The following is a 23,061-nucleotide window of genomic DNA, read 5'->3' as shown; positions in this document are numbered from 1 at the left end:
CTAAATGTTAAGTTTTCTATAATGCTGCATGTTTAAAATAACGTTTTACAAAGAATTAAATCTAAGTAAAAGCAAAAGAAAACCGCCAAACCTTAGCTTGTGTTTCTCACTGTCGTCCACGTGGTGGCGGTGTGGCGCCTATTGGCTTTTTAGACGGAAGAGGAAAAAACAACGAAGAAGAAGAACAAGAAGGAGGAAGGTGGGTGAAGGAAAGGTCAGCCATCTTCGTGAGGTCGAAACCTGCAGCACAGTGGTAATATTTTGATATTTATGTTTCTATTTATCACCACTGAGTCCTGTGTTGTTGTTGTTTATACTTCTTTAAGAGTTGATTACGTCATGTCCTTAATGGGTTAGCTCCACGCTAGCTCCCGGTTAGCATGCTTTATGACCTAAATTATCAAAGTGCCAAAGTTTAAAGATGAGTCAGCTGCTGCATGTCGACAAAGTGTTCACTGTTTCACTGAAAGGTCGCAAACTAATTAATGTAATAAGATGAACTGACGGTGGTTTTAAATCAAGTCAGTCGACTAAACTGTTATTTTGGGATGTAAACAAACACCTGTTTGCAGAAACAGCTGACCACCGGAGGAGTGTGTTATGTTATTGTCCTTTTTGAATCTCCTCTGCGCTGCTCAGTGTTTACTTTCATGACTCAGAGATATGTGAACGTTTTTCTCTTTACCATTCAAACTTTATTGGTAAAGTCAGCAGCAACATAACAAAGAAACAGCGCCCTCTAGCGGTCAAACAAAAACATTAGGAGATTTGATTTGAAAATAACAAACAGGGAAAGGTTTGATATCAGGATAATGAGAAGCTGTATGATGTTTTACTTACTTCTAATATAGAGCCACATTTAGTCGGTTGATTTAGTGGTTCCTAAAGTGGGGGTCGGGACCCCCAGGGAGGTCAGGAGACACCCAGAAGGTGTAACACTTACCTATGACTGCTTCAGGGTCACTGTTCTTCTTCTGAGATGATTCATATGATATTATAATAAAGAAAATACAATTCTCTCTCTCTCTCTCTCTCTCTCTCTCTCTCTCTCTCTGTCTCTCTCTCTGTCTCTCTGTTTCTCTCTCTCTCTTTCTCTCTGTCGCTCTCTCTCTCTGTCTCTCTGTTTCTCTCTCTCTGTCTCTCTCCTTCTCTCTCTCTCTCTCCCCCCTTCTCTCTCTGTCTCTCTCTCTCTCTCTCCCCCCTTCTCTCTCTCTCTCTCTGTCTCTCTCTCTGTCTCTCCCCCCTTCTCTCTCTCTCTCTCTGTCTCTCTCTCTGTCTCTCTGTTTCTCTCTCTCTCTCTCTCTCTGTCTCTCTGTTTCTCTCTCTCTCTCTCTGTCTCTCTCTCTGTCTCTCTGTTTCTCTCTCTCTCTCTCTCTCTCTGTCTCTCTGTTTCTCTCTCTCTCTCTCTGTCTCTCTGTTTCTCTCTCTCTCTTTCTCTCTGTCGCTCTCTCTCTCTGTCTCTCTGTTTCTCTCTCTCTCTCTCTGTCTCTCTGTTTCTCTCTCTCTCTCTCTCTCTCTCTCTGTCTCTCTCTCTGTCTCTCTGTTTCTCTCTCTCTCTCTCTCTCTCTCTGTCTCTCTCTCTGTCTCTCTGTTTCTCTCTCTCTCTCTCTGTCTCTCTGTTTCTCTCTCTCTCTCTCTGTCTCTCTCTCTGTCTCTCTGTTTCTCTCTCTCTCTTTCTCTCTGTCGCTCTCTCTCTCTGTCTCTCTGTTTCTCTCTCTCTGTCTCTCTCCTCTCTCTCTCTCTCTCCCCCCTTCTCTCTCTGTCTCTCTCTCTGTCTCTCTCTCTCTCTCTCCCCCCTTCTCTCTCTCTCTCTCTGTCTCTCTCTCTGTCTCTCTGTTTCTCTCTCTCTGTCTCTCTCCTTCTCTCTCTCTCTCTCCCCCCTTCTCTCTCTGTCTCTCTCTCTGTCTCTCTCTCTCTCTCTCCCCCCTTCTCTCTCTCTCTCTCTGTCTCTCTCTCTGTCTCTCTGTTTCTCTCTCTCTCTCTCTGTCTCTCTGTTTCTCTCTCTCTCTCTCTCTCTCTCTCTGTCTCTCTCTCTGTCTCTCTGTTTCTCTCTCTCTCTCTCTCTCTCTCTGTCTCTCTGTTTCTCTCTCTCTCTCTCTGTCTCTCTGTTTCTCTCTCTCTCTCTCTGTGTCTCTCTGTTTCTCTCTCTCTCTCTCTCTCTCCCTCTCTCTCTCTCTCTCTCTCTCTGTCTCTATCTCTCTCCCTCTCTCTCTCTCTCTCTCTCTCTCCCTCTCCCTCTCCCTCTCCTCTCTCTCTCTCTCTCTCTCTCTCGCTCTCTCAGATGCCCCGACACTGCTCAGCTGGTGGCTGCAAATCTCGGGACAACCGTGAGAGTCGTAATGCAGGAATCACCTTCCACAAGTGAGCATGAAACTCAGTTTATTCCCATCAGAGTCGTGTTGTTAATTTCTGAATTTGCTCCGTCAGTCATTGAATTTCATATTTAAAATGTTTGATCGTCGCGTTGTCTGCGCTGCATCACCTAGTTGGCAGATCAAATTGTTTATATGTGATATACCGAGCTGCTGATTTTAAGTGATGAGGTCTTCAATCGGCCTGCAAAATACAGTTAACATATGTGACACCTGTGTTTTCAACGTGTCCCATCTGAAACCACAATAAATTCAAAAAGACACATTTTTACCTCTAATTCGGCTCAGATTGATCTGACAGCCAGACATTAAACTCTGGCCTCCGTCCACAGGGTGAAATATACTCGTGCTTATTAACATAAAGTAATTATCCTTAGGATTTCAGGGGCAGTCCTCCTGAGATTTTAAGAGGCTATAGTCCTCCAAGTGTACGGCCTGCGGCTCCTTTCCTGGAGTTTGGGATTGAGCCGCCATGTTGTAATAATTCGTCGTTGTGTCAACAGATTGCCTAAAGGACCGACGAGGAGGAACCTTTGGATCACAAACTCCCGTCGTGCAGACTCCTGGGACCCTCAGAGTGACTTTGTCTACTTTTGTTCCCAACATTTCACCCAGGAGAGCTTTGAGCTGACCGGATACAGGTGAGTGAACACTGATAGGTCATGAACATATCGACGGTTTAACTAACTGTAGGTTCCTAATACGAATCTCTGGGTGCTGATGTCTGGATATCAGCGTGTTTAAAGTGTGTATGACCTTTATTTTCCTTCTCAGTGGGATCAGGAGACTGAGAGAAGATGCTTTACCTACAGTGTTTGATTCTTCGGCAACGACCAAATCCAAGAGAGCGGGGAGGCTGCAGAAACGAGGAGACCCTCCTGTCAGGTAAACACACCTGATCCCCAGATCAGAAGCCTCTCTGTGCGCTGTCTCAAGATCAAATGTAAGTCTCAACACAGGATATCAAAACGGATACTTTTTTCAGCCCGACTTTTTTCCCCAAAAATGTTTTCAAGAATTCAGGATAAGTCGATGTTTGAATGCAGCCCCTTCCGGTCTGATGTGAAATCCCCCGCTGTGCGAGAACTCATGTAAATGGCTTTAACCTGCAGAACAACTGACCAGTCTTATGTCATCATGGCGTAAGTACAGAGGGAGCCGTGCTCAGGCGTGGCTGGTCCTAGAGCAGTCAGAGTGCTGGCCAACGGGGGACAATCGTGCTTCGGCATGATGCGGGGAAGCTGGGCTAACGTGATTTAATGTCAGCCTGACAGCCAGTGCTCTTAAAACTCTGCTAAACTCAAATCTTACAGGGGAAACACGAGACAAAGTACAATCACTGTCCTGAAACCAAACAAATGTGTTTGTCCTTTCATTTGTTGTTTTTTCATCTCCGTGTCCGATCATGACCATGAGGAGGAAGAACAAATATAAGAGATCCCTTTTCACTTTCTCTTTTGTTCTGCAGGAAGAGTCCACACCTAGCTTACCGGGAGAATGATGAGAGCCTCCCTTCAGATGAACCCACAGGTGAGAGCTCAGCGGCAGCACCTGGAGAGACGCCTGAAGGCACACCTGCACCTCCTCCGGAGTCTTCCGAGGTGGAGCCGCTCTCGCAGGACGAACACAGTCCTCCTCCACCAGAACCGGAGCCTCGGCCCGTCTCCCCGTCGCGCTACATGAGACGCCTGCCCCCTCCTCCGGGCTTCTACCTGTCCAAGGAGCACAGCTACGCTCAGCTCTGCCCCCTGCTGTGGAGGAGGCGCTACGACCAGGCCATCGACTGTCTGGAGAAGACTCTGCGACAGCTGCACGCGGCCCGGCGGAGGGAGAACCGCCTGAGGAGCACCTTGCTCAGGCTGAGAGATAAACGGCTGAAACAGGCGCTGCTGGTGTCCAGGGACGTTTGTAAAGACCGCAGGGGTCCAGGGGAGGAGAGGAGACGAGGAGGAAGAGGAGGAGGTAACCTGGAGGAAACTGAGAACGATGCTAAAGGTGAGGACACCGGTGTGTTTGAGGACAGAGGAGTGGATCAGATGGAGTTTGGAGGTCGTTTTCTTCAGGACACAAACAGCTGGTGTGAGGAGGAGAGGGGGCAGTGTTTTTACTGTGGACGAGGACAGGGACAGGACGCAGGATGTGTCTCACAGAGCAGAGAAGAGGGGCAGCCCACAGAGCATGAGGACTCGCACAGAAATGACAAAACGGATCATCATTGCACAGCTGAAAAGGTTAAAAACCTCCAAATAGACATGTTGGTGAATTCACCGGGGAGGAGTTTAGAAAGCAATTCTTCAGACACAGACTCCACAATCCTGCTGCAAACTCAAACTCTGCAACATGTGCCTGACGTCCACGAGCAGTTTTTAGGCTCTCAGCAGAAGTTTCTGCTCTCTGAGGGGGACGCTGAAGCCGTGGCTCAGCAGCTCTTTTGGATCCAGGACTGTGCTGAGGGTTCGGTGGTTCTGGTTCCCGTCCCGGCTGAGGACGGAGCACAGCGTGTTTTAAAGAAAGCAGGGGGCACTGACATGTCACAAACTGTTCTCGTGTCAGAGGTGGACCTTAAGGGACACTTTGGGAACCTGACGGAGAGCGGCGCGGGTGTGTGCCCTGACGGAGAGCTCAGTGAGCAGTCCGTTATTAACCTGAAGGAGGATGTGAGGGAGAAACTGAAAGAACACCTGGAGGGGTTTCACCTGCAGCTCAGCACAGAGTTTCTAACATGAACACAATAGAGACATCTTTATTCTGCAGACTCAATAATAACAGAAGCTCATTTAATTAAAGAACAGTTTATTTGTCTGTTTTTTATGTGTTTGTGGACCTTAAAGGCAGGGTTGGTCATTTTCAAAAACATTCCCTCTGCGCTTCCTCAAAAGCCTCACGCTCCTCACTTACATATCAGATTGGTACCTCGTGGCAGACATTGGTTGAAGTTTTTACAGGCTTACAACTGCTACAGATGACAGATTTTCTTTGTTCCTTATTTCAGAGAACATGAGTTATTGATATCTGTCAGGACCTGAAGACCATTTCAACCAAAATCTTAAAAAGTGTATCTGGAGAAAATGACCAACCCTGATTTTACTGTAGCAGGATGTACTGTAAGAATAAACTCTGCAGTGGGCAGATATGACCCAGCTGTTGGAGAGCTTCTGCTTTTTTTAATGAAGGTTTAAAGGAACATGAAGTCACTTAGAAAAGGTGTTGATCAAAGAACGACTAATGGAGGGCAAACAAAGAAATGTGAAAAAGGTTTTGAGTGTATCATGTATCCTCCCATGAAGCTCTATCATTGTCCACTGACTTTAACACCACCACCTTCTTATGTTGGTTCATATTTCATTTACATTTCCTGACCATGTTAATTAGCCTCACACTGTTTTACACAAATTACTCAATAAAATATTTAATTTGCTGCAGAAATCAGAAAGTTAAGATGTTAAGATTATTTTTTTAACCTGTTTTTTGTCACAAATCAAACATTACTCATTCTATAGTTGACTTTTTGCTTCTTTATCATTTTGAAGTGCTGTCAGAGTTATAAGTGAGCATTATCACACCCTACAGTGTCGACTCATTGTATCCCACAATGCATTGCAAAAACTAGTGTTCAAATAATGGTCGCTAAGTGAGCAAAACACCAAAAATGCTTTGCGGTGCAAAGCTTTGACGAGAATGGTAAATGGACTTGAGCTTGTAGACGAAGCAGGGGGAGCAAATTGAGGTTAAGTGTCTTGCCCAAGGACACATCAGACGTGTGGCTGCAGGAGCTGGGGATCAGATCCCCTGACTTGAGAGGGACTACGCTTTGTAGTCTAATTCAGGGGTTCTCAACCGGTGGGTCAAGACCCAGAAGTGGTTCGCAGAGCCATTTTCAGTGGGTGAAGAAAATGTGTGTGAAAAAAAGTCTATGAAGCGCTTTAAAAAAATATCTATTTTTTTCTGTCAGGTTTGCGCCCTCCGGGGTGCAGACTGCACTACTTGTCTCTAAATAAATCTTGGTGGTTAAAATATCTGAAATATTTTTTGTTATTTCTCATTAAGGAGGCGGTGGTGGGTCCTGAGGCTCCTCAAGTCAGAGGACCACTGGTCTGTCATGGCTGTAATGTAATCCTTATGGGCACTCTTATGTCCAAATATGGGCACTTCTGGTTTAAAAAAAAGCAGGTTGGCGACAACCGAAATGCTGAACTGAAGCTACATCATGGTCGTCCAATAGGTGGCGTTACAGCGACTTCTACAGCTTGTCATTTACAGTCTGTTATTGTAAGAACTGCTTTTATTGTAAGAGGCATTATGGGAAATGTAGTAGTGCTAAAGTCAGGCTTTCTGATCCTCCTGCACAGATTTTGATGAGTCTGTTTTTAATTTGTATTTTGTGAGTCTCGCCCATTCACAACCACAAACTCTATGGACGTTAAAAACAGCTGAACTCCACCTTTAATTTAAAGTTCATATTTAATATTTCAGATACATGAACAGTCGACCTGGCTGGTCCTTGAAAATCCTCGTCTTTTTTCAGATGTTTCTGTCGGTGTTGTTACAGGAGGCTGCTGATGTGTAACATGATGGGAATGTTTGCTGACAGTTCAGTGTGTGGGATGTGTTTGTGCATTCATTGTGTTGCTCATGTTTCTGTGTGCAGTTTAATGCAGAGCATCTGGGATCCGTTCAGTTCTGTGTCACTCAGGATGAATCAGGGAACAATCCTCTATGGCGTCTCTGATTGGGTGTGGCATCAACGCTTCCCGGTTCCAGACTTATGACCTGTTGAAGAAGGAAGGGAGGGAGGGAGGGGGTGGGGATTTGTAAGCATGTAAATAATTGAAATCATATATTCGGACACGCCCTCACTGCTCTCTATCTCTCCCAGCCTGGAAACACTCCTCTCAGTCCCGGGCCGAGGAGCTGCCTTCGGTTCTTGTGCTTTTTTTTTTTCAGAGTTAGATTTTTGTGGTTCAGCTTTCCCCTCGCCTCTACACCCACCCATCGACTGTCTGAAGTCATAAAACCGGATAGAAGGAATGTGGTCGTGCCTGTTTCCTTCTCCCTCTCTCTCTCTCTCTCTCCCTCTCTCTCTCTCTCCCTCTCTCTCTCTCTACCCCTCCTTTTCTTATTTAAAAACTCTTTTCCAACAACACAACTGCAGGGCATTTCCCACAGTCTGAGCGTCTCACTTAAAACAAAGTCTGGACTGATTTGCATATAAAAGCTGCAGCGTGAACACTGTCCATGGTGACACAGTAAAGGGGCATTGTGGTGTTTTTAATCAATGGCCCTTTTTCTAAATATTTTTTGGTAAAGTGAGTAATAAAGGTTAGAAAAAGTTTTAGAATCTCTCCGTTAGTATTCTTCAGTCCTGCAGCAGTGACACAGGTTGAAATGGCTGCAACGTCATCCTCGATGGATGAAGGTGCGTCCACTAAAAGTTCTTGTTTTCGTCACTTGCAGACTCCGATATGTCTGACGTCATTACAGAAAGGATCCCTACAGAGACAGACCTTTTTTCTTTGAGTGGCAGATTATTTTTATAACCATAAACATCTGTTGCATCGCTCTCTTCAAAGACACCAGATAAAAACATCAACACATTACGAACACAGGAGCTGCTAATCAGACCTATTTTGTTTTTTTGTACCAGGCTGTAAACATGTTACAGTAATCTCTGCTGTAAAAACAGACTTTTTTGAATGGGTGTGTATGTGACTTCCTGTGATTCTGCAGCCAGCCTCTAGTGGACACTCTGTGAACTGCAGGGTTTTGCACTTCAGCATCGGCTTCATTTTCCAAAAACTTGGTTTTATATGAAAGTCAAACAGTCATGCATCGAACCCCTTTCATATAAATCCATGATAACGAGTACATTACATTTAATTAAGTAAGATGTATGGGTGTATGTCCTCTTCGAGCTTCCGTAGTTTAAAACCAAAAAGTCACACAGAAACAAAAACTAAAAGAGGCAAATGTACAACAACAACTCCCCCATTCTACAAGGTAAAAACCTTTTTTATGGGGTCATAAAAATCTGAATGATCAGAATGATGTCATCACCTTTTACTGGTTTCATTCAGGCACAGAAGTCCTGCGGGGGAATTTCCATAAATGTTTGAGCTGTTAATCATTTACACACCGCGCCATGTATAATCACATTTTTTTTTTTTTAAAAAAGGGGTCAACCCAGGTTAGACAGTAAAAGTCTCCTTAAATATCAGGCAATTAAGAGGTTAACACGGTGACAGTGTGGAGGAGAAGTAGAAAACCAGCCTCGACATGAAGGCAGTTGTTGCGCAAAACATCGCGGTCCAACGTTTCCTAAAAGTTTCCAGATGTGGAGCAGAGAGCTGATGAGTCCTGCGGCTCACTGTGAACATTTCACTCCAGATATTCTTAAACTTTAACAAGAGTTACGTCCAGAGAACAACATTAGACGCAACTTAGTGTGTGTGTGTGTGTGTGTGTGTGTGTGTGTGTGTTTGAGAAAAGGTAGACGGTAAGATTGTTGGAGGTATCGCCTCCCGGGCTGCAGCTCTGCTCCCTCCTCCCGGCTGAGGGAGGATCCAGGACGGCTGCCAGCTGGTGACAGAAGCAATGATCCACTGACACACACAGATACACACACTCACTCAGAGACACACACACACAGCCAGCAGAGAGACACGCAGGACGAAAAGACAGTAAACTCACCGCAGACATGGCTCAGGTAAGAAATTACGCACACATTCTACCGCTGTTAGTGAGGAAACATTACCTGAGGACAGCTGGGCGAAGTTTGGGAATTTAAAAAAAAAAAAAACTTTTTACACTTTTTACACTACACCGAAGCTAATCCTTAAAAACTCCTTGTGATGTGTGAAGTTTGTTCAAAGTGAAATATTAACGCGGATTGAGATCAGAAGTATGGGGGGGGTTTAAGATGGTGACAGTCTGGGAGCGTCCAGAGTCATTACAGGACGGTTTCCTGCTGCAGGCGCGCCATCTCACGCAGGCGGAAAAAATGCGTCTGAGGAGAAACTTCCAGCGCACAACAAGACTTTTAACTGTTTCTGTGTTACTTAACAGACGTTTTACATAGTCTGTGTCCAAAATCCAGACTCCTACAGATCACTCTGATTCCCTTTTTCTTTTCTTTTTTTCTTTTTTTCAAACTTCAAACTTCTTCTTTAACGGAGACGCTTGTGCAGACCGCTGCTGGCTGCCCCTCCCTGAAAGAGTCCTGTTACACCTTTACGCAAACTTTCTTACACACGTTACAGCATTATGATGAAGAGATCACTGTCATATTCAGACAAAGCAGACACACGAAGGAGAACATTCGTTTAACCTATTATGTTACTAATACAGTAACTGAATCAGGGGCGTGTCCCAGTTTGAATGTATAGGCCCAGGTGGAGCTCATCCACCTGTAGCATGATTGTGCAATACAGAAATGGCTTCCTCATTGTGAAAGGACTCATTCTAATATAGTGGGGCGAAGTGAGTCCACCAGGGAGCTAAAAGGAACTGTCGAATTCTTACACGACCAATAAAAGGAAAAATAAGGGATGAAGGTAGACCAGCGACTCCCATGTCCTGAAAGTACTGTACCGGTATTTGTCAATGGAGTCTGTCTGCAGAGAGCAGCTGATTCTGGGGTCAAGAAGTAAAATGGTTTGTCTCATTAGGGATCCTTTCTGTAATGTTGTCAGTGTCCTTTGAACACAATCCATGCTCGGGTCAAAGTAAAACTAAAACTAAAAGTTCTGTTTTTTTTGTTACTTTACTGACAGACAGGCTCTGATTGTTATCGTAAGTGTGTGACAACATCACAGAAAGGGATCCCTACAGAGATAGAGCTTTTTTTTGTCAAAGAGGGAGATGATCCTGATGGACCAGACGCAGCTCTGACAGCTACCAAACTCCATTGATAAAAACATACATTCCCCCCCCCCCCCCCCCCCCCCCCCCTCAAAGGTAGTCAAACCTTTTGTCATTTAGACCCCATAATGAGAAGAAGTAGTGCCCGGGTTTATAATCCCAGAATTCCCCTTTAAATACCAGCACAGTCAGCTCCATCCTGACGCTCGCAATAAATGATTAAAAACAGCTGACAGCAGACATTTCAGGAGAACAAACAATGCTCCGCTGCAGCCTGTGCCGAGGTAGATTCTTGTAGGGCTTGCTCACAGGTTAGGATACATTTGCAATTTTGATTCTAAAGCCCGAACCCCCAGCTTCTCCGACCTCACTGTGGATGTTTCAAAGTGTGTCGAGTTTCAGATCGGGTTTGGGTGTGGTGATGATGGGCACTCTTACAAAAGCAAGCGGCCTGTCTGAAATATGTTCCTCAAACGAGATCACACAAAGCCCATCCATGACTCTGCTTTCTAAACATTGTGTCTGTTAAGGACTATTTTTCATTCTAAGCCGAGCGAATGATAAACGTAAGCCCCCACTGTCTTCTTCATGTATTTCAGAGACTTGTGTGCTAACTCCTAGCTAACTTAATCTCCATGTTTGGTGACTGTAACGAGGTGTTCAAGTGTTGTACAGTATGTGAACACTGCTTCTCGTGTACTGTCAGGGTGCTGGCTCTTCTCTGTGGGAGCCTCTGTTTGTCGAGGTGAAGAGGGCTTGCAGCAGCTTGTGGTGCATCAGTCACAAAGGGTGTGGTTTTGACAAAGCAGTCAGCCCACATGCAACGAATAACTGTTGCCAGACTGTTCACTGGAGGAAATGAGACGGCCATCTTTAACGCCACTACAGTCACAATTAAAGGGGAGTTTGTTTTTTACACCTCGGCTCTGTTTCTACATATTTCAGGGTCTAAATGATTGAAGAGCTCATATTCTCCTCGTGTTCACCTTTCATGTTGTCAGTCTGTGAAACCTATAGAGTAGCTAAGCTAAAAAAAAAAAACTCCTCATGTAGCCTATCTGATACTGACTTCAGTAAAATCCTTTAATTCAGCCTGAAACGGTTCATTTCAGCTGCTGTCCCTTTAAGGCCCCCTTCCCCACGTGAGCCACTGTCCTCTGATTGGTCGATGTTATCAGATACTTGTTCTGCTATTAAAGTTGTGGGTCATTCTCACGGCTCTGACATATTTCCTTGAGGTGTTGGTGGAGACCAAAAACAGAGCGAGGAGAGAATAAATGTTCGACTTTGATGCAAAGGTTGGACAAAAAACAACAACTCAACGTGAATGCTAAAGCTTAGTGTTGAAGTCAAGAGCACACTAACCGAGAACAAAAGACATAACCGAGACCAGAGTGCTCCGAGACAAGACCAAGACCAAGACCAAGGCAGGGCGAGACTGAGACAAGACCAGGAGCCAGAAATATCATTAAAAAAAATCATCATCTTGTGTGCAGCAAGGCACTTAGACTGTAACACCGGGAAGGTTGGGGATATAACCCGGGGGATAAAAATCTAATTATGAATGAATTGTAGTTATTCGTTCTTTTAGAAAAAAAGGTGTTCTCCTTCAGATCAAATAATCTTGACCGGTCTTGCCCAGTCTAAACCGAGACTAGAACGAGTAAAATGCTTTCGATTCTGAGACAAGACTGAGACTGTCAAAAAGACCAAGATCGATTTCGAGTACACTACCAATGTTGCTCCATTTTAGTTTTTGCCAACAATTTCTTTTTAACAATTCATTGCGGTGACCATTTGTGGCGTTTGTTTGTGAAAGAAAGAATGGCTTCTTGTCATGTGTTCACATATTTGCAACAGTTCAAAATCATTTGTTACGATTATGGGTCGGTTTGAAGACGTTGTAGAGCCCCGATCGTTCACCAACCTTCCTCAGAAGATGTCCTTTTTTCCCCCCGTTTCAGTGCTTCCATTTCTCAGTCACTTTAAAGGAGGATTGATCCAGGGTTGGTCCAAGTTTAAAAACCTTAAAATGAGCTATGACGTTCAATGTTTTGTCAACCAACTTATTCAATAAACCAGTGCTTCTCAGCTGGTTTGGCCATAGGATTCAACTCCTCCAAATGTCGGCAGTGTGAACGTCAGACGGCACAAAACATGTGACAGAGCAAAGAAAAAGAAACAAAACAAACATGTTTAAAAAGCGCTTCATATAATTCTCGGCACAATTTTCTTTCCAGGCACACCTTTGGTGACCCGCTGCAAACAGCCTGTGAGTCACGACCCAGCAGTTTAGACACTGCTATAAACAGCAGACCCTATCCCATGAAAAATGAATCTCTCACAGAGCTGGTTGCAAGAGAGCGTACTTTGCATAATCCTTTCGAGGTTTGTCCAGAAGGAAAACAGCTAGAGCATAACTTGCAGAGCGTAATTTTAAGGTGTCAAAGAAAGCAGGGATATAAAGCATTTGAAGATACTCCAAGAAATAGCCGTGTAGGAACTGGTTGACTCTTTCTGTTGGTAAGAGGCAGATCTGCAACCACCTCCCGTAAACCAAATAAAGGTAAAGAAATGTTGCTCACATTGTTGCCCTTATTCAAACAGAGCTTCTCGTTGTTTGTTCAAGAGCTCAGTCAGCTTCAGCCTGCCGCCCAAACACGAGCACAGGTGAAGAGAGGAGGAGGGACACAAAGTAAGAAAACTCTGATCCTCAAAGGTGCCTCCGTTATTCTCTACAAACTATTTTTTCAAGCATTACATAATGTCTTGATGGTGCCTGTTTCCTTCTTGCTGACCTGCCACTGTGCAGGAGGAGATGATTCAGCTCACAGGAATTGATGATGGCCTGAATCGCCTTCCGTCTTTAGATTCACAGTTTTCCCTCCGCTTCTTTTAAAGCACTAAAACAGTTCTGTTTGCCCGATTGTGTTTGACGGAAACCCCTGAACGCATCGTGTGCAGAGCTCCAGATTCAGCGGATAATTCTCCAGACTTTTTTACCTCTTTTAAATTGTTTACCGATCATAGCAGGGTTGTCCAGATAGTGTGGCCTTTTTGCCTTTATTAGATCGTACAGCTGAACAGAGAAAGGAAGTGTTGGGAGGAGAGAGTGAGGGAACAGGCAGCAAAGGGCTGAGGTCAAAAACCAACGGACACTGTGACGAGGATTTTAGCCTCTGCACATGGGGTGCAGAACATAACCACTAAACTATCAGCGCCCCTTTGTTACTAGATTTCTAAACTTTGATACAATACTAGGTCAAATTTAACGATAACCAGACCTGTTTCGATACCACAGCAACAAAATTGAAAGTCTTAGGAGCACAGTATTTAATAATTTCATGTTTTTATTTATGAAAAGTTGCAGGAAAACACCTGCACATTGTCTAAATTGCACAAAAAGGCTTGCAATGTTTCAGTACCAAATGCCTGGTCAGCGTATTTGAACAATCTCTCTCTTTCTTCTGCTTTTGGATAGGGACTAAATATATGTAGATATTTTAACCCTTTGGTACTTTTTGATTCTACTAATCATTAAAAATAACGGATATTGTATCGACCATTGCACAGAAATAAAAAACAGAAAAGAGGAGCAGATCATGTAGTCCTCGTGTTTCTTTGTTTTGAGTATAAATTGTATTTTTGACAAACTCTCTCTCCTGATTGGTCGTAAGCTGCGGTTGTTGTGTGTGCAGAGACAATATCAAAGCCTTGCAGAGTATAAAAAATGTATTTTGTTTTTGCTCTCGCAGTTTTCAGACCTGGAGAATGCCATCGGCACACTGGTCAATCAGTTCCACGGTGCTTCAGGGAGCAGCAGTCCAACGCTGAAAGCTGACGAGTTCAAGAGCCTTCTGTCCAGCCAGATGCCCAACATGGCCAAGGTAAAACCGCCGTCAGCCTCTGAGTGTGTGTGTGTGTGTGTGTGTGTGTGTGTGTGTGTGTGTGTGTGTGTGTGTGTGTGTGTGTGTGTGTGTGTGTGTGTGTCTGTGTCTCTCTCTTTCCTGCAGCTGGGTGTGGCAGATCTTGACTCACCACACACAGACAGTTAGAAACATGCTCGACAGCACAGTCACACACACTGATGTGCACACACAGACATAAGACCCAAGCTTAGCTGACTGCTGAGAAAAAAAGCCATCAATGAAGCTGTGACTCACCGTAACATCAGAGTGGGTGTTTGAGTTTAAAGGAGTAAAGAAAATCTGTCATTTGAATATCCATCTGGCTGAGCTAGCTCGGCTAGCCATGCTAGCTACACACGAGACAATTTTCAATCTTTTCCGATTTTCAAAACGTGGAAGATCTCAGACGGGAGGACAGTTTTCCACATCTGGTCGGTGACACTTCCCAGTCTGCTCGCTCTCATTGGCTATTGATTGTACTCTGTCGGATCAGCTCAATGTGGACTCGTAGATCTCGGAGGCTTCGACTCGATGGGGAGCAGTAGAATAATCATATTGAACCCACACATTTGTGGACTATTTGGACAAATAATCGCTTGTGACAAGATTTCAATCGTGCCCAAAATCGTCTAGTATGTAGCCAGCCTTAGCCATGTTAGATAAATCGTGTTTCTTAATCTTAGACTATTCAACTAGATCTTAATTCTTAAATCTAATAAGCTCTAAAGTCGAGTGTGGACATCCCTAGTTTGAATCATTTAAGTTGTTGATTGGAGGAGCTTTATAACTAACATATCTACTTGGAAAGTTTTGCTGACATATTGTATGCTAGCTGTTAGCCAAGCTACATTTATTTAATGTTGGTAGCTTCACAAAGTAAGCTTTTGAAATGATTTGAAAACGGAAAGCTAACACATTTATAAAAAGTCTACAACAAAAAACAGAAGTCTGATGAATTAGCTGAATTATCCACTCGAGGTTGAGTTTTGTTTCGTTAGCTAGCTTGCATTCGTCTATGTTATAAGCAAGCTAACTTTAAAGCTAACAAAACCAAATATATCTCCCTCTAAGAATGAAACATTCACATCGTAGTTTCCCCCCTTTGTTTCCCCACATTTCTGTTTCACCACACAGACTGAAAGTTTTATTTTCTCTCCGCTTTTATTCGACTTTTGTTGGATGCCTGCTCTTTGTTTCTTGTTAGCAGAATCTTTCTAAGCTAACGTTAGCTTCTGTTGCACACTGTTGTTCATGAAAAGACGCTAAAGAGAGGGAAAAAGTCTCCAGCGAGTGCCATCACTCATAAACACGACATCCTTTGGATTTCCTGGAAAAAACTTCCAGAGTCCTTTTATAAATGAGTTCACAGGCTGCAGGGGGACAAGAGGAAAGGTCATGTTTTTTTAAGTCATGTTGAAATCTGTTGATACATGGGGGGAAACCAAAGCGATTAATTCATGCTAGCTGCACATTTTCTCGCTGTCTAAACGGATCATTTGTAAGGCACTCGTTGTTTGTGCAGACCAGCTGTAACTCGTCCCTATTAAAGACCTTTGGCAATGTTTAATCTGTTTTCTTTTAATCACCATTTTCCAGAAAAACAATACAAGACAAATGTTCTTACAAAGCCAACATTTTCATTGTTGTCATACAGAATAAACATGAAAACTGGAAGGGAACTGTTATAGCTGGGGTCATTTGCTTCTTATTTTTGTTTGTTTTGAAGAGAAATGTTGAGTTTAGGTGACATCAATCAACCTGACAGGTAAAGAAACACAAGCAGGCCAACATTTAAAACACCAAGCTGAACATGAAGTGATTAATTCACTTTTATTCAGCGCTGCCTCCACAGTCATCCCATCCATTTTCTCAGTAGCAGAGTTAATTATTGGCCTTCTATTTTATAAAACCGGTTCTAAGTGAGCCCATAAAGATTTGCAAGCAAACTCTCGCACACTGTCTAACTTAACTACCAAAACAATAAATGCATTTTTGCAAAGTAGACGGCTCAAAAATATTGGATTCCCAACCCACCTTTCCTGGCGCAATCAGAGGGATCCTGAAAACTGTATCAGTGTTGAAACAACTTCCAAAATGTCGCAAAGGGTTAAAACTGACTGAGGATGGATTTACAATAAATCAAAACGATCTTTCACAGTCAGAGTTGAGCTGAAGTTAGCATCTTTACGTACACAGCTTGTTTCTTTGGGATAATGAAACTTTACATGTTGTTCCCTTTGTGTCTCCACAGTCGTTCCTCTCAGAGCAGGGCATGGGTGACATCATGAAGAAGATGGGCGTAAAGGACGGCGAGGGAATCTCTTTCAAGCACTTCTGGAGCTTGATCCAGACAGTAGCCACGAGCCAGCACAGCCTCCTCGCAGGCCAGGGGGGCTGCAAATGCATCCTCCTGTGAAGAGCCGCGCTAAGAGCGACACATCCACCGCCTGGAGTCTTAACTAAACACAGTAACACAATGTTCATAAGCCCCCTCATCAGGTGTCAGACAGAATAAAAAAGGTGTAGTCTGCACACAGGACGCACCCCCAAAAAATCAGGACCAAAAAACTACATTATCACTTCTTCTTCCACTACATGTCCCAGCATCCTTTGCACCAGTTAAAGGTACAATCAGGCGATTTTGCATCGTCAGAGTCAACAAATTCAGATACTACTCGTGGATCCAACGAGCAATCGGTTTGCAAAACACGCATTTTAAATTTAACTGGTGCAAAAATCAGGAGGCATTACCCGAGTAAAAGTCACGCTCCTGCAATCACTCCAAGTATTTCTTCTGTTTCCCTTGTATGAATGTGACTCATGGAGCCTTTCAATGGGTTGTGTTTTTACTTCATGAACATGAGGATAAACTGCTCGATGATACGGTATTCAGTACATTTTCTAAAAGCTCAAACAACAGCGTTAACACGGCCTCAGATTAGAGATGACACATCACTCCACTGTTTCAAAAAAAGGGAACAAGAACGAGGTCTAAGGTGCATTTTTTTCTCACTTTTCTGGCAACAGTCATCTCATTAGTTAACCCCTCGATTGCCAAGCATTTCGTTTACAGACAGCAATGTAGTGTAACTATACTTGTGAGTGAAATCTGATTGTATGAGTGATGCATGTAAAGAGAAGTGATCTCGTCCTGTGTGCAGAGCAGACTCACAGTTTACACACAAAGCGCTCAACCTCGTCTCAGTGTGTAGGTCAAAAACTCATCTCAACTCCTCCTCGTATGTCACCATCAAAACACTTTGGATACTTTCTAAATGTTGGAATATTTTACTTTGCAACCACCTGGAGAAACATCTCAAAATGTGCTTATTTCTCCCTTTGTTTTATCAGTAATGCTTTACCTTCTGTGATCCTGCGTTTTCTATGTATTTATGTTTTATAATTCCCCGTGTTCTGACCTGTGTGACGCCGATGTAATAAAAGAAATCACCACCAAGACTGCATTTGTCACTGATGAATCTTTTATTGATTGACAAATAAATCTGTCTCAAAGCTGTTAAAACACTCACATGTTTAGCATCGCCAACAAGCCGAAGCAGTAGTGCTTTATTTCAGTATCATATCATCGCAGGATCAAACACATCATGTGTCAGATCATAGACTGTACAGGAGAAGAAGACACAGCCACCATGATGTTCACACAGCTACCATGATCTGGACTACAGTTATGAAAACTTCAGTTTGGAAGCATCACCATCTTGTGTGGTGGAAGCGGGGTTTGGAGGAAGAATGACCATATTTGGATTAGAGGGCGGAGCTAAAATGAGTGTAAGGGATTAACAGACTTGAGCTGTGTCTCAATTCAGGGGAAGCATTTTCAGAGAGCGCATTTTAAGGTCCCATTGCAAAGGCATTTCCCTAGCCAACAAAAGAACCATCTGGTACATCCTTCGTCTTCCAACATATCCTGAGATCCATCGTGCGCCAATTTAAAGGAAATAGCAGATTTTTAAGCAGCTGACAATTAGACTTTTTGTTTTTTTATCGATTTATTTTGGCGCTTTATTGCCTTTATTGGATATGACAGGCTGGACTTGAACGAGGCCTGCCCAGTTGGGGGACCATAGCCTTTGTACAAGGGTGGGCAACCTAACCGCTAGGCCATCTGTGCCCCCTTGACAATTAAACACTTAATGTAAGTAACTGGTCTCAACTCAGTTAAAAATCTGCTTCGAAACTTTAAATTACCTTTGAAACAAAAGTTAAATGACATTCGTTTAGTTACTTTGGGTGCAGCTGTAGAAGTTGCTAGGCGACAGGATGGCGCTAGGTAACAAAAAGGGTAAGGACGGGAACAGCTGGTGACTCAAACAAGAAGACCGTCATATTTAAGTTACAAAGGCCAATAGGATGCTAAACCTCAACTGAGACACAGCTAGCTTGCTTGGTTACAAATATGCATATGTTATTTTTGTTAGCTGCGATGCTAGTTTTGCGCAGCCATAAAGCATGGTTAAAAAAATGATCTAACAAACAGTGGAATCGTCTGAATGTCTTTAAGTAGAGGCTTAGAGATTTTCCAGGTTATCGTGGTACCACCTTGTCCATCAGATGTAGCCCCGCCCTAAATCCTCCCCTGTTTTGTGGTCTACTTGACTCTAAATGGGACAAAATTAGCATCATGATGTATTGAAGACGACATAAAACTGAAGATTGAGACCATAAACGTGTTTTCAGAAGGAATAAATCAACTGAGAAGAGCCATTTTTCTCATAGACTTCAGACTTTTGCAGCCGATGGAGTTGCCCCCTGCCCCCAGATGAGAGAGAATACAGCTTTAAGGAACTTCTGTAGTGCCTTGGAAGCTAGGTCATCTCTCACTTACAGACTATGAGTCATAACATGCATAAACAAATACTCTTACCAACTATGCTATAGATAAATTAACAAAACAATGGCGTTCCCCGATCACATTGCTTGTGTGTTAGGTTTTTTTTTTTACATTTAACGAAGGAGCACATCCTCTCTTGAGTTTCTTCCCCTCAGGTGTACCTCTGAAGAACTCCAGGTAAGATGAGAACACGTACTTATTCATGACCTTCACCTTCCCGAAGATGTCAAGCTCTGTTTGCTCATCGCGTTCGTTGGCGATCATCATCATCTTGGACTTTATGTACAAATCATTCTCCTTCGCCAATACCTCATCCAACCAAATCTGCCTCTCCTGAGGAGCCATCTGGTAGTTGTCAACAGTGCAGCCGTAGAACCCTCTCCGCAGATGATTGGGCCGTGGTTTGTCCGTCTCCATTGGGTGATCGGATCCGACGAACGCCGTGCACAGGGGGCTGTCGGTTCCTTTCGCTCGACCGACCTCACAGCCTATGACACTCATGAGGAAGAGAGAGAAGGTTCTGAAGTTCAGCACGGATGCAGAAAACACGGCTGCCATGAAGTATCTACCCCACCTCTCACAGTTGTAGATGCACTGCTGGAACTGGAAAGTCTGCCGACAGAAGTCAGTGAATTTGGACGCTTTCAGACCCTGTCTCAGCTCCTGAAGGGACGACTCACCCTGCGGCTCGTTGAAACGTTGACGGAAGCTTTCGATTTCAGCTTCATTGTTGGTGCTCATGAACTTTCCCACCAGAGTGACATTAAGATTCTTCCCACTTACTTTGTAAATGCACTCATTCAGAACGTAGTAAAGGTTGGATGAAACCTCCTCTCTTGCATTGAATCGTATCTCCACCAGTAGATCCTGGATGGTATTGATGTGCTTGATGACAATGTTTTCCTCTGGACCTGGCTCTCTAAGCCAAATTGCACCCTTTTGTTCGCCCTGTGGTGAGACATAATCAGGAGCTCGCCGTCGCTCACTCTCAAAGAACAAGCTCCACGTCAGCCCCTCCAGGCAGTCGATGGACGGGTACTTCTTGCGCAGCTCTCTTGGAACGAACATTTGAGGGTGTCGCGGCCAATCCAGCGTCTGAAGATACAAAACACTTCCTCTAAAATCAGGAAACGTTGGACCTGCACAGCCAAGTTCCTCTCTCACAAGCAGGTCTCCTCTTTGGTCCAGTTCAGCGATGACTCTTCTTCTGTGGTCACTGGACCTCCAGAGGTCCTCAGTCCTAGTCAGGATTTCTCCGTCAGAGCTTACAGACAGGAAGGAGTTGTAAAGGTGAAGCTTTGTTTCCACACCAAGAGACCTGAGGACTTGTAGCAGCTGTGACGTGAAGTTCAAGTCGTTTCCAAGGTTGCAGCTGATGAGGCTGATGGTGCAAAGACGACCAGGGAGGCTCTCGGTATTTAAGACCGTCATGAATCTGGCAAGTTCTTCAGGATCAAAACCAGACAGGACTGATCCGTTGGTACCAGTGCTGCCGTGACCAACCAGAATGACATCATGGTTAAGAATAGAAGAGAATCGGCTCCCCCTGAGAATCTGCAGTGCCCCCTTCTGGTAGCTCAGCAGCGTTGATTCACTTGGATTCCTCTCAAACAGGTTAGTGGCCGACTCAATCACTGCTGCGTCTTCCTCCATAATAACTATCAACTGATGCCTGTTCGGGGTATCAACTTCTCTGGGGTTTATACACTCTTGGTTCGACAAAGTCTCTAATTCCTTTGAAAGCAAAGGTTCTGTTTGCCGTAAACCTTCACTTGTATTGGACGCACTTGGGGGTTTGGACTTCCTGTCCAGTTCCATCGACCACGTTCCAGCGTCTCCAGGATCAGAGGGGATGGGGTAAAATCTCGGTGGAGTTGTCTCAAGATATGTTCTGGAAATAGATAAGGCATAATTAAAGCGGTCAACGAGTTATTCAGCAAGAATCAAAATCGACAAGGAGGTGTTAAATAGTGATTATAAGACAGTTTGAACACTTTCATGCCAAGTCCTGTTCTTTGGTGCCAAAAGTAACGGCACTGGTCCATCAACTCTGCTCATTAGAAATTTATGAATGCTCTTTGTGATTACTTTTTTTATCTGTCCACATTTTCAGTTAAACAAACTAAAGAAGCAATCTATCACAAACACAGATAATGTCCTGCAGTATTTAATATGTACAGTAGCTTGAAAAGTGTCAGTATTTGGTAATCATTTGAAAGACTTTACTGCGACCGGTGCCATCGTTCCCCATTCACCCTGTCACCCACACATCATGGTAGAGGCTGCTATGCAAAGTGACAATCTATAAAAAATTCGTATCTATCCAAAGCCAAAGATGGCTACGCCTTCAGTAGCAATTGGTGCTCCCTTCAAAGGACACGGAAGCCTTTTAACACACTGATGGAAAAGTATGAATATGTAACCATGATGTGCAAAGCCTCCCACAAACGACCATTTTGGATACCTTGATGAAAAACGACCTTCAATTGTTGAGTTGTTTCTGTATGTGTGTATAAATATCTGTGTGTTCGGCGGTTCTCTCACAGACTGCTCTGTCTAAGTAATGAATCGGCATGTCAGACATTTTAGATAAAAGAAGCACGCACTCTAACATTTGCATCTTTATGTGTCTTACCTGCTTCCAAGATTAGAGCTGAACACAGTCGTCTGAACTCCCTGGGCTGAAATGACAGAAAACACAGTCAGCTGGTTATCATGTAAAACTCTGCTCATCTGATGTTTAATGAATCATTTGTTCATAATCATAACAGCTCAAAACCACAGACTGTAATTATTAATGGACAAAAGCCTGAGTGACGTCACCCGTCTGTTCCTGCAGGGCGCTTTGGAGTCCCATCGATGGCGGTCTCCATGCTGGAAATGCTGTCTCAGTCTTACTTTCAGTCAACCTAACGACAGGCTAAGAGCTGGAGCTGAGGCGGGTTTAAAGCCTCCTGACAAACCGTTACATCGCGCCCGCCTGTCAATCAGGTCCGCTAAACGCACTATAGTGAATAACTCTTATCCTTCATCAAATCAAAACTGATGAGTCATCAAAGCATTCACCCTCTGTAAAGTGTGTGCCGATCGAGACATGAGCTAATCAGACCTTTTTCTTTTTTTTAACCAGGCTGTAAACATGTTAGTTTCTGCTTTTTTGAATGGGTGTGTATGTGACTTTCTGTGCTTCTGCAGCCAGCCTCTAATGGACACCCGAGGTACTGCAGGATATTGCACTTCTGCGATGGCTTCATTTTTTAACACTGGAGGTTGCCACTCAGAGGATGTATTAAGATTATAAATGGGCTCAAATGTCAGGTTTTTAGTAGTTTTTCAGATTCTGTGTATTATTAAAGGGGCTATATGTAACTTTTTACATGTATAAATAGTTTTTTATCGCCCATTAATAAGCGAACGGTTAACTGATGTGAAACAGTAGATGTTCACTGTCTATCTGTGTTGCCTGTATAAAAAGTTTCCCCAGGTCATATTTTCCGCGAAAGCTCCAGGAAGTGACATTTTATGCACGTTCTCAACGTCCTCCTCACTCCGCTCCGCTTACAGAGATCAACAGAACAAACTCATCACACACTCCCGGTCTTCACCTCCACAGCCAGAGACCGTCTTCCACGTGTGAGCATGTATGACGAGCACGCGAGGGAGAGTGAGCAACAGGTTATTTCAGTATTTTTGAAAGTTACATATAGCCCCTTCAAATTATAAGCTAATATGTAATAAAAAAAATAAAAAGTACAACAGTCTTACCTGCCAAAGACAGCTGAAGGACAGCGTACAAATAGAATCCTCTGAGTCTCTGCATGGCTTTGAGTTTCTCTGCAGCTGGAGTGAAGATATCTGAGTCCAGCAGGAAGACGAGGGTCAGGTTGTTATCTCTCCACATTTGCTTATAGATAAAAAATGAAAATGACAAAATAACGTTTGTGACTGCACCGTTTGTGAGTTAAACATTATCAGCCTGCAGACGGATTCACTGCTGCACTTCATCTCCTGTGTACGTTTGTTTTTTTCTGAGTTTTTAAAGTTTATTATTGTCATCCACTAATAAACTGAA

General features: G+C 43.7%; 3 protein-coding genes across 3 annotated transcripts; 2 read left to right on the top strand and 1 right to left on the bottom strand.

Moving 5' to 3' along the window:
- Positions 1 to 153: 153 nt before the first annotated feature.
- thap7 (THAP domain containing 7) lies at positions 154 to 5,280 on the top strand. Its single transcript, XM_061060002.1, has 5 exons — positions 154 to 253; positions 2,282 to 2,361; positions 2,876 to 3,013; positions 3,147 to 3,257; positions 3,841 to 5,280. Exons 2-5 carry the CDS (start codon positions 2,282 to 2,284, stop codon positions 5,096 to 5,098), a joined length of 1,587 nt encoding a protein of 528 aa, XP_060915985.1. The 5' UTR covers positions 154 to 253; the 3' UTR covers positions 5,099 to 5,280.
- Positions 5,281 to 8,924: 3,644 nt separating this feature from the next.
- On the top strand, positions 8,925 to 17,596 carry s100v2 (S100 calcium binding protein V2). Its single transcript, XM_061058966.1, has 3 exons — positions 8,925 to 9,075; positions 13,985 to 14,116; positions 16,389 to 17,596. The coding sequence occupies exons 1-3, from the start codon at positions 9,067 to 9,069 to the stop codon at positions 16,551 to 16,553; spliced, it is 306 nt and encodes a 101-aa protein (XP_060914949.1). The 5' UTR covers positions 8,925 to 9,066; the 3' UTR covers positions 16,554 to 17,596.
- On the bottom strand, positions 17,414 to 22,905 carry LOC132990621 (uncharacterized). Its single transcript, XM_061058965.1, has 3 exons — positions 22,755 to 22,905; positions 21,625 to 21,670; positions 17,414 to 20,880 (listed from the first exon to the last, which is right to left on the bottom strand). The coding sequence occupies exons 1-3, from the start codon at positions 22,888 to 22,890 to the stop codon at positions 19,083 to 19,085; spliced, it is 1,980 nt and encodes a 659-aa protein (XP_060914948.1). The 5' UTR covers positions 22,891 to 22,905; the 3' UTR covers positions 17,414 to 19,082.
- Between the last annotated feature and the right edge of the window lie 156 nt (positions 22,906 to 23,061).

The sequence above is a fragment of the Labrus mixtus genome, chromosome 16 (assembly GCF_963584025.1).
Source record: "Labrus mixtus chromosome 16, fLabMix1.1, whole genome shotgun sequence".
NCBI classification, from domain to species: Eukaryota; Metazoa; Chordata; class Actinopteri; order Labriformes; family Labridae; genus Labrus; species Labrus mixtus.
This window is presented reverse-complemented; position numbering and strand designations above follow the sequence as displayed.

Excerpts from the sequence above, each read along its gene's own strand:
- s100v2 (XM_061058966.1), top strand. Across the intron at positions 14,117-16,388 it reads AGATGCCCAACATGGCCAAG|TCGTTCCTCTCAGAGCAGGG; the intron begins GTAAAACCGCCG and ends GTGTCTCCACAG.
- LOC132990621 (XM_061058965.1), bottom strand. The coding sequence starts at position 22,890 with ATGTGGAGAGATAACAACCTGACCCTCGTCTTCCTGCTGGACTCAGAT. Across the intron at positions 21,671-22,754 it reads CCTTCAGCTGTCTTTGGCAG|CCCAGGGAGTTCAGACGACT; the intron begins GTAAGACTGTTG and ends CTGTCATTTCAG. Across the intron at positions 20,881-21,624 it reads AGCTCTAATCTTGGAAGCAG|AACATATCTTGAGACAACTC; the intron begins GTAAGACACATA and ends ATCTATTTCCAG.
- thap7 (XM_061060002.1), top strand. The coding sequence starts at position 2,282 with ATGCCCCGACACTGCTCAGCTGGTGGCTGCAAATCTCGGGACAACCGT. Across the intron at positions 2,362-2,875 it reads GCAGGAATCACCTTCCACAA|ATTGCCTAAAGGACCGACGA; the intron begins GTGAGCATGAAA and ends TTGTGTCAACAG. Across the intron at positions 3,014-3,146 it reads TTTGAGCTGACCGGATACAG|TGGGATCAGGAGACTGAGAG; the intron begins GTGAGTGAACAC and ends TTTCCTTCTCAG.